Raw genomic sequence first — 10698 nt, 5'->3', positions numbered from 1 at the left:
CCCTAACTTGTCTTTCTGCGTGAATTTACAAAATGTGACCTGCTGTAGTCAGAGCTAAGCACAGAAAACCCCAAAGCTTCAGCTATCAGTGATTAGCAGTCCAGTCAGCGATGGTGTCATTAAGAAATGACAAAATAAACATTTAAAATGCAAAGGGCAGATGTGCACTGTCAGTCCCGCAGTTTGGCCGTGCTCCTACTTTCTGTCTGAAGCGATGCTCGGGTGGTTCCACCTCGTGGAGGTCTGCACACCAGGAATCCCCTGTCCCGAGAGGCAGGTGACAGCCGGTCCCTTCGCACAGGGCAGGGGACAGGACGGGCCACCGTGGTCCCTCGCACCGCTCACACCACACGCTTTGGATGGAGGAGAGGCAAACACTCCATAAAGGTGACAGGGACAGAACTTTTCAGCTTAATTCCTTCTCTGAATATTTGCACCCCTGGGAGCAGCCAGCCAGCCTCAAGTCATCCTTCCCAGAGCCACGAGGCTCTTCCCTCAGGTGAGGGAATCCAGCCCATCACGGTGTCCAGTCACACCCAGCTGTAGCCTCCTGAATTTAAAGGTTTAAAAGTTTGTGGGTTTTTTCCAAGATGAAAAGGCAAGATTTTAACAGTAATAATTTCTAGTGTTCTTTGCCATGGCACTCAGCTGTGCCATGAATGACGTCCACGTCAGCATTAAAAGGCAGCGAAGCTTCAGCCTTCTGTAAAACACCTCTCACCTTTATTTATGCATTTGTTTTGGATTTATGAAAGCTAAGGTAAAGAAATAACTTATGTTTGGCATAACTTAAAACTGCATGGTTCCTTATGCAGCCTTATTATCCTACGGTTATAAAAGTGGAGCTTAAAATCATCCCTGGCCTTTGCAAATACGCAGTGAGCATCTCATTCTCTCTCCGGGAGCGGAGGTAGCACAGCCCATTTGTCACCCATTTTATCTCTGGTATTTTCTACATTTACATGTGTATTTTTCATTCTAACACCAAGGCAAGAGCAAAGTGATTATTCTTAGCACACTGCTTGCAAACAGCCCTGCGGGTTGTTTTTTCACCTCCACACAGCACCTTGAAATCTGCAGCTCTGAGGCAGGAGGAGGGGGTGGCACAGCACCATCCGTGGGGTCCTGCCATGCTCCTGAGCTCCAGCCAGGCTCTGCCACCCCACTCAGAGCCCCAGTATGTCTGAGGGGTCTCTGGGGGACACGGCACCAGGATGACATCAGAGAACAGCGGACACACAGCAACAAGTGCTGCCAGAGCATCCCTCCCTCCCACCAGCCTGGCATCGGCCAGCAACTGCCACCCAAGTCATGACAGATACCTGGGAAAAGGGGCCAAAGGAAGAACCTTGTACAGGAGTCAAGAAACTGGGACAAAGCAGGATCAGGGCATGTCCAGCTCCCATTTTGATCCATCTCACCACGTGTATAAGCCTTAGAAAAGGCAAAACCTTGACACATCTGGAAACCCACGGTCTGGAAGGAGAACATCGCCCTGTTCACCAGCAGCACCACAGTTCTCTCTTAGGGTGCACTGAGAGGGTATTTCTGTGCCTGTGGAGATTTCTTTTGTAGCTTTACAAAGTGTTAACACCAAAGGCATTTTCACCTAAATTATCTGTCTCTAGTGTCTGTAAAAAACTTCTTTAGAAAGCAAGAGGTCTGGCTTAATACCGTACACGTTAGAAACAACCTTCTCTATACAGGGAGGGGGGAAGCTTAGAAAGAGCCTGTTTTCACATAGCAACTGTAGACTTCTGCATTGCAAGCTCGTGTGCTATTGTAAGAAGGCTCATCAATAAAACTGAATAAATGGATCACTTCTATCTATATCAACCCTACTTGAATACAGGGGATTGTGGCAGAGGCAGCAGAGTTCTGGCAATTCTACACTAAAACATAAAAGGGCGAAGCAGAGCTGAGTTCTGCTATGAAATACAATTTGATTTTGCATAAATCAAGTTTTGCAGCACACTTCTGCCCAGAGTGAGCAGCAGCACGGCGAGAGGGGACAACGACGTCTCTGTGGGAGCGGCGGCAGCTGGCAGGACCCCGGGAGCCAGGGACAAGGCTGGCTTCAGAGGCAGCAGCCTGCTCGCCCTGGTTCACAGAGTGTTTGCTCGCTGCCCTCCTAACTCAACAGCTCCTCTGTAAATCTACCACCAACAGCAATGAACCCGGGGAGGATGGAAACACATCCCCCTTTACAGGGCCAGCACTGCCCAGTGGAGGCATCACCCCGGGTTTGCTGGGCTGCAGACACACACAGACCCCTCTGTCCTCGCAGTGCACCCAGGGGTGCAGGAGAGACCCCCATCACCACGAGCTCAGCAGCAGCCCCAGGATCTGCTCCCACTTTGCATCACTGATTTCAGCTGACTTGACAGTCTGAAACATTTCACCACCTTGCCAGGGACCCTCTTCCCAAAACCCCAACCACCTTCCCAGGTTCCAATCAACTGTTTCTGCTGCTTTCCTCACGCTGCGCTTGCATCTGATCTAATTTCTCTATTCCCCGTAGCTCCCTTTATCGTCCGCTTCTTCACTCCTCTGCTGGCAGCACCAAGATTTCACAGGGCTGCCTCTCCTGTCTTGCTCTCCTCTGTGCCCCTTCTCCAGCCAAAGACCAGAGACCCACTGCCCCAGGGACATGGGGCCATGCCGAGCACAGGCAGAGATACAGCTGGGAGATGAAGAGAGGAACTGTAACAGCAGCCCGAATGGCTGAGGCTTCTCTTTGTTTGTAAAAAAAAAATATATTTTTCAGAAGCCTGTTGGTTGGATTTTAATCCTTTCAGTGTGTACTGTGTTCATTTTTTGTATTCTGGCATTTTCTTAATTAAATTGCCGTGAAACATGCAGTCATATGATTACACCAACTTTATTATCTGTATTGGCCCTACTAATAATCTCATCAAAAGAGATAAAGTTATTTTGGTCAGACCCACTTCTCTAAACCTCATGCAGAATACCAATGACACTGTCCTCCTGAAGCACTCGTGTCCCTTTCCAAGGCCTGGTTTGCCCAGCAGTGGTGCCAAGCTGGGAGGGTTCTGCTCCCCGCACTGGTCCCTCGGCATTGCTGTGCCGGGCTCTGCGCTCGCCTGCCTCCTAAAGCGTCCTCTGCTTTCCCAGTCCCATGGAGGATCAGCAGTGATGATGCAGAGCACACAGACAGCTCTTTGCAAGCACTTGCTTGTAAATTACTGAACCTGTTGACTCAAAAAAAACCCCCAACATTCTAGATTTCATAATCACTGCCTAACAAACTTCCAAATTTCTACTGGAACAGAACCAATTTCTTCCTCATACTGTGATATAACAACATCCTCTGCTTTTTTTTTTAAATAGAAGGCAGAAGTATTTTCAGCAAACACCTTCCCTTTTTTGCCTCTGCTACCCACACGACCAAACACTATTGTCGAGATCCCCGTTATTCGCCGCAGAGACAAACTCCCGTCTGTTATTCCAGACGCTGCTGGGTGCCAATGTCCTTTTTCTCCCTTTGTAATTTTTGCAAAGCCTCATTTATAATTTATGGTCATTTCTATCCACTTCCCCTTATTCCTCCCTGAGTTAATTTTTTAAAAAGCATCTACTCATGCTTGTGACTTTCTGGGCACACAGATACGTGTCTGTAATTCCCAATTGCACACAGCTGAATTTTCACCCCCATGAAACTGGTTTCTTCAAAGCAACAGGTAGACACATTAGTGTGCTGGACATTGATTTGCTTACACATAAAAGCAATTACTGGTGATCTATTCAGCTAAGCAACCACTAGTTCAATTCATTTTCTCTAAACCCGTGATGATTTTCTCTGCTCACCAAACTGACTCTGAGCATGGATCTCCTCACCAGGGACACTGACAGCCTCAGGAGATGGGTGCATGTGGCTGGAAGCATTTCACAGGCCCCAGCAGCTTCTCCCAGATCTTGATCACTGCAATTTTAAAAATGCAAAAACAAGACTTCAGAAGCCCGAAGTAAAACAAAGAGCAGTGACCTGCTGCACCCAAAGGCAGCGACTCGCAGGGGATAAGAGGGGCTGCTGTGTCTGCAATCGCACAGGGTCAAAGCCTGACAACTTTAATTAAAATCAACATTGTTGTAACTTCAGTCACCTTCATAAGGGAAAATTCTCACCTGCAAGATCCTCCTTTGCAGTGTGAGCTCAGAGCTCCCATGGCCCCATGAAATGCATTTCTTCCAGGAGAGCTCAGAAACTCCCTTTCCCGTCCCCACCACACAGGCAGACCAGGTGGATGGCACCACACAAGTGGGTACCATGGGTACCTATGGGGTGGGTACCATGGCTGGAGAACCAGCCCTGCCCTCACACAACAACCCATCCAGACAGATCCAGGTTCAGCTCTACAGCTCCCACCTGACAGACACCTCCAGAACAGCAAAGCGTGAATTTTCTGCTCAGGAATCACTGTTTCAGCTTTGTGATCTTTAACTTTACTGCTTCCTGTACTGATTTTGACTGTAGTCAAAGTATCTCTTGTCCTAAACACTGCTGCATGCCCTGTGGAGAGGAAGATACTCTCCAACCTGGTGCTGGAGCAGCGTGGCACAAGCATCAGGGCTCAGCACCCACTGACAGGCTGCCAGTGCCCCATGGACCTGCCTCCCCACACCAGGGATCGATCACCTGGGATTGCCCACAGGCTTCTGCTCCTCCCCAAAGGCACTGACAGTGCCACCTCACATCCCTGCATATCTTCTACAGGTGGATCTTACACCTAAGCTAATGCAGCCGTGAATTTACTTTTCCATGGGTGTTTAGGGATTTTTTCCAGGCAGTGCACCTCCCTGTGAACATGGCAAGGGAAAGGGGACACGGGATGGAGCGAGTGGGACAGGAACCTCCAAAATGTGCTTCGCTCAGCAAGCTGAACCCTCACTGTTTGCCCACAGCCAGCTGGTGCCAAGCAGGTTTCTCAGCTCAGGCCAATCTGCCGCTGGGTACCAATCCTCCAGGTGCAGACGAACTTCCCATCATCCTGGCGTCACACAGGAAACAGAGTTAAGACAAAAAAAAAACCCCATCCCCTTCACACATAAATCACCCAGCACCGGCTCTGCAGAGCAGCAGGCACCTGCAGCGTGTCGTTCCCATTCTATCGTTCTCTGTCTGAAACAAATCGCTTGTAAAGCGCATCAGTGCCCGTCACTCCTGAGAGCCCGCACAGCCCTGGCGTGGCGCGTGGGCACATTCTGTCACAGCACACAACGGTAACTAAAGACTCTGCTTCCAAACACCTGGAACCCAAATCCAAACGTAGCTTCTGAGCTTAAAATATTAAGGAAAAGCAAGAGTAAATGCCTGGAACACACAGGTGACCTCCTGCCCATCGTGAGCAGAAAGAGGCTGCTGTGGGAAGGTGAGAGCTGCAGGGACTTCTCCTGGGGACAGCTTGGCCAGTGCCGGCCCATCCTGGGTACAGAGCAACATTTCATCACTTTTATTCCACATAAGTTTAATGTGACATCCCTTGTGCCTCTCCACCACCGCTGACCTCAGGGTCACATCCCTGGTGGATTTTACTGCTGCCCTGAAAATGCCTCTGAACTCCAGCTATTTTTAGCCAGAAATGGGATTCTACACAGAGGTGCCTCAGAAGGGAGCTGCACAAGAGGGCTTTATCTACTCTGCTGTTGCTGCTATTTAGTGATAGATGTTGACACCGGGAGTGCATTAAAAATAATGTTTAGCCATTAATGTTGACAACAGCAGAGTAACACAGAGCCTCGTAAAGTACCGTTTAATCTACATTAGTTTCCTGAACCACACTGTGATCCAGCAGCTAACGCTGCCCTGGTGAGTCTGTACTTACTGTGGGCAGAAAAGGGAAGAGGCAGCACGAGCACCCCACCATAAAACACTGACATCCACATTATCACTTTCATACACGATGTGTGGCCACGTTTACCTCAATGTATTTTAATTGCTGCTGTTGGCACTACATGAACCAGGCATCAAGGCAAGCTGCAGAAGGTCTATATGTGCACATACAGAAACCAGAACAGTACCTTCATCATCTTTGCAACCAAACACAAAAAAGGTTTCTTTAGCCTGATTTTTTTTTTCTCCCTAAGACAAAATTCTCCTACCAAACACCAGCACAATCTGCAGAACAACAGCAATGTTTGAGCAGCCAATAAACACCATATTGCAGGTGTACACCATGGCAGAGCAGGTTCTCAGCAGCTGTGGGGAAAGAGATAGGAACAACAGGTAGGACATCCCTCCTCCTCCATCCCCTGAAGTATTTACAGGTTACTCTCAATAAAGCAAACCACAACTTGGCAGGTAAGTAGCAGCAACGGCAGAACATACAGGAGAGGGTATGGCTAGCAAGCACCAGCATTCCCTTCTATAACACACAGCATCAGCAGAGCCCCTGACACGCGAGAGCCCTGCACAGTCTTTATTTCCATCTGAACCGTGACCTTCCCACTCCTCCACCCTGCAGCACCTCGTGCAGGGAGCTGGCACCAGACACAGAATATTCCAGCTCCTTGTGTTCTAGTGCACAGTTATTTTGTTAAATAGAGTATGTGCTCTTCCGCTGCATGAATATTTCAGACACAGGATTGCCATTCTGAGCACACACATCTCGATCCTTAAGGCACTAAAGTGCCAATAGTAAACAATGTTTATTATTCCTTCAGACAAGCCATCATTTTATGCAGTTTCGCCGAGAAGGATGGCCCAACTGGAAGCAGATTAACTCCAGCACCGCTCCCACCCCGCACAGACAAGGAGTATTGATGAAGCTGTCGATACCGCTCCCCTGCTTCGCTCCAGAGACAGGGTGAGAAATTCCAGAGAGCACTCAGCTCCCGAGACCAGCTAAAGGGCACAGAACTTTATTTGTTCTCCCCAGTCTCCTCTGCATTTGAATTTTAATACACTTTGCCTCTGCCCTCCTCCTGCTGCTCAGGCTCCACCACAACCCTTTAAGCATCATTTCTTCATCTCACAAGGTGAACCAACAAGAGCCTGAATGCACAGCACCTCCCTGGGCTTCTCTTCCTACAGACCCAGTGTATTTCTTCACATTAAACGAAGAAGCAAAGTATCATCTGAACACCTGAAGCAATAAAGATTACAATGGAGAAAAGTGTTATATCAGCTTAAGGAGCAAATGTGGTGATGAATATGCAGCTCAGGGTGGAATCTCAGAGTGTACTTTGCATATGTGGTAATTCTCCTGCAGGATTTTCAAGGAGAAACTTGAAAATAAATGGTAACATCTTCCTAATGGCTGGGAACACTTCTATACAGAGATGAGGACTCGGAGCTAACTAAGAAAGCTTAGCTTTTTAAATTTACACCGACATGACTGATACAGCCTCTCTCGAAGACAGAGCTGGAAGGAAGTGTTAAATCACGGGTGATCTCGAGAGCAGCCAGCAGCAAAGAGGCTTCCCACGCCAGAGGAAGGTGAGATGCAGAAATACAGAAAAGCAAAAACTCATCTCTGGGGCACAGACTTTCCATCGCATTGCAGCAAGTACAGCACATTTTCTGTATCTCCTTCTCTTGTTTAGCAAGCTCTGTGGCACTGGCCGCTTCCCAAATCACTGTCACCCCCTGACCCCCTCCGCTGCCTCCACCCTGCCCCTTGCAGAGGGCAGCAGCCGCTGCCGAGCACATTACCAGCTGGTAAAGCAGCCACACAACTGCAAGAGCTTCTGATGAGAGGGCAGCAGCCCCAGGTATTTCTTTGAAATAGCTTGGAGGGGTGAATGGTATTTGAATGGCGATGCTTTGTCGATGCATCCCCCTGCCCTGCTGTGACTCCTCACCTGATCAGCCATCCCCTTTCCTGGCTGTTCCCCCTGCGTGGGGAAAGCGAGAGCCCACACAGCGAGGAACGGCTGGCACATCCCGGCAGCACAGCGAGCCATTACCTACCCGGGGTTTCATCAGGCATCCATCTTTGGATGCTTTATTCCAACAGCAGAAATGCAAAGGGAGTTTTCTGATATTTCAGGGGACAAATTAAGATATTCATTTACTTTAAGAATTAAAATATTCAAACGCACAATCTTTTGGGCATTAACAACAATCAGTAAGATCCGTCTCATCTCTTACTTACCACTGCACAGAAGCTAACTGGTATCTTTAAAGCAACCTCCTGTGATACTCAGCATCACAGTATGCAGAGCTCGTTAAGGCATTTTCTCATTTGGGCACCTGCAACTTAATCATGAGTCAATATCCCAAGGCCAGCTTACTCGGATCAGCACTGCCCTAAAGCAAATCCTGGGCAGGGAAGCTGTACCCAGCAGCTTCACAGGGATGGAAAGGAGAGCAAAGGAGCAGCAGATGTATCAGACAAAGCCAGAGACAGTTGCACAAAGCACACAAAATAAGGGCAATATTTTGCTGTATATGAAGTTGGTGACCAGCATCCCTGTCGAGATGGGAGGTTGCTGCAGGGACACAGCAAAGCATGGCACAGCTGCAGCACAGGGGCATCTTCAGCCTCTGGGGCCACCTAAGGAGACCCCCAGCCAGGGCTGGGCTGTTCCCACCCCATCTCACCCTCTCCATCCCTCTGCTCCGCATTACACAGCCCAGCAGGCAAGGATGGTAATGGCATTATTGTGCCCAACGTCTCCAGCATCTGCTGGGATTTCACAGGGGATGACAAATGAGCACAACACCTCGCACTAGAAACGTACAACAGAAAACTGTGTTGTTTTCCACATTTCAAAAACATCTGCTATGAATTAATGATTCTGCTCGTACCTACAATTACAGGCGCAGAAGGAAAGAGCTGGGCTGAGCTCCCCATGGCTCACCAGTCGCTGCTCCTGTTTCTCCAGCAATGCTTCTGCCTCCTGTAGACAAAATCTGGCATCTGCATCGCCCATTATCAAGATCTGGAAGGTTTCCCTAAAATTGCAGCCTCAGACTTCACAGCAGCTGGCAGGGATCTTGCTGCACACTGAGGGCAGCCAGAGGAGCAGTTACAGGCGATGTCTTAAGGAATTCACCAAAACAGACGTGTAAAGTGCCTTACAAGTAAACATACATTATTGCTGGCATTGTTTATTAATGCAGCACAGCATCGTTGGATATTGTACATTAATTAAGCTTCTGGTACAGGCCACAGTGAGACAAATGTCTCCTCTGTATATCCATTGCTAAATGCTCAAATCAGAGCAAAAGTTTGGGGAAACTTCATCTTCCAGGCCTCATTGCACGGATTCTGGTTTTGTTGAAACACTGTGGGCACAGCTAAGGCACAGAGTCCCCAGGAGTCCCTTGTCCCCAGGCTCTCCACACTCATCACTTCTTCTGGAGCCCTCCAGAGGAGACCGGATCATCTCACAGGTCTTTCCTCTGCACCAGCCGCAGAGCCACGTGTCACCGGAGAGGATGGTCCTCTGCTCCCCGCACAATTCATACCACTGACCACGCTCTAATCCCTTGTCCACAACCATCACGCAGCGTGATCCTGCGCCCTCCTCTTCCTCTGAACGTGAACGAGGACATTTCTGTTCTCCTGTCGGGTTAGTGACCAGACAGCCCCTCACCACGATGAGGATTTACACCACACTGCCGCAGAACTGCTGGAGGGAGCTTCCCACAGCCCAGGGAGGGGGTGCCAAGACACGGACAGGCAGTGGGTTTCCTTCTTCAAGGATTTCACAGCAGCGTACCCCTCAGTAATTTTCTCTCTTGTTTAATAGGAATTTATTTAATTTTGGTTTGAAGACATACAGCGCTGTTAATTGCTGTTCTAACATGTCTCTAATAATATATCCTTTCTAATTGTTTATTGCTTGCCTACCTCTTAAACACTTAAATACATTCACAAATAGGGGTTGGAACTAGATGCTCTTTAAGGTCCTTTCCAACCCTAACCATTGTATGATTCTATGATTAAATACTAATCTATTCTCTGCACAATCAGTGATTCCTACTCAGCAAAGCCTAGTGCAGCACATTTAGTATGAAGACTTGAGTCTGTTCACTGAACTCAACTGATCTCCTCACTATGTTTCTTTGATAACTAGCTTTCAGTTCTGTTCAAACTGCAGCCTGACTTTGCAAATGTAGACAGAAGGGAAGAAACAGACATGCAGCAGACAACACTGCAGTGACACCATTTACAGAGTAAGACGCCAACAGTAAAAATAGTCTTTGGAATCTTGAGTTTTCAGAGAGGAACTTTAAATGCTGGGAACGCCGTGGCCAATGCCAGCCTGTCACACACGGAGCTGCAGAGGCAGTGACAGGGGAGTCACACACGGACAGAGCAGAGATACCAAAGAGCATCCTACCTCGTAATGGGCCACGCGCTGGGACTCGGATATGAGCTGAGCGCTGCACACTTTGCAGTAACTTTCAGTGAATAATTCCTGGTCGATGTCGGATGATTTCATCTGTTCACGACAGAGAGAAGAGACAACAAGCAGGATCAGTTACAAAGAGTAGGCAGAACAGGGCGTGCACGGTGAGGGTCCCTACAGAGACATGGGCAAAGCAACACTGGAGTCGAAGAGTTCTCATCACCACGAGGGAACAGAACCAGCTTTACAGATGTGAAACATGGACAGTCCCCACCCCAGCACCACATCTGCAATTCAGAGTCACTGGGTTCGTGCACAACCAGCCCGTGCCGAGTGTTTGGTCCTCACCCTGCAGCAGCCCCAGAGACCAGCAGCATT

General features: G+C 48.7%; 1 protein-coding gene across 1 annotated transcript in view; it reads right to left on the bottom strand.

The window, feature by feature from the left end:
• Nucleotides 1-10413, bottom strand: part of ZMAT4 (zinc finger matrin-type 4) — a 42261-nt gene extending 31848 nt beyond the window's left edge. The window contains exon 1 of the mRNA XM_010170666.1: nt 10312-10413. Within this exon, the coding sequence (XP_010168968.1) occupies nt 10312-10413 (102 nt within the window). The remainder of the gene's footprint in view (nt 1-10311) is intronic.
• Nucleotides 10414-10698: the final 285 nt, after the last annotated feature.

Source organism: Antrostomus carolinensis, unplaced genomic scaffold (assembly GCF_000700745.2).
Source record: "Antrostomus carolinensis isolate BGI_N321 unplaced genomic scaffold, ASM70074v2 scaffold2506, whole genome shotgun sequence".
Classification (NCBI taxonomy): domain Eukaryota; kingdom Metazoa; phylum Chordata; class Aves; order Caprimulgiformes; family Caprimulgidae; genus Antrostomus; species Antrostomus carolinensis.
This window is presented reverse-complemented; position numbering and strand designations above follow the sequence as displayed.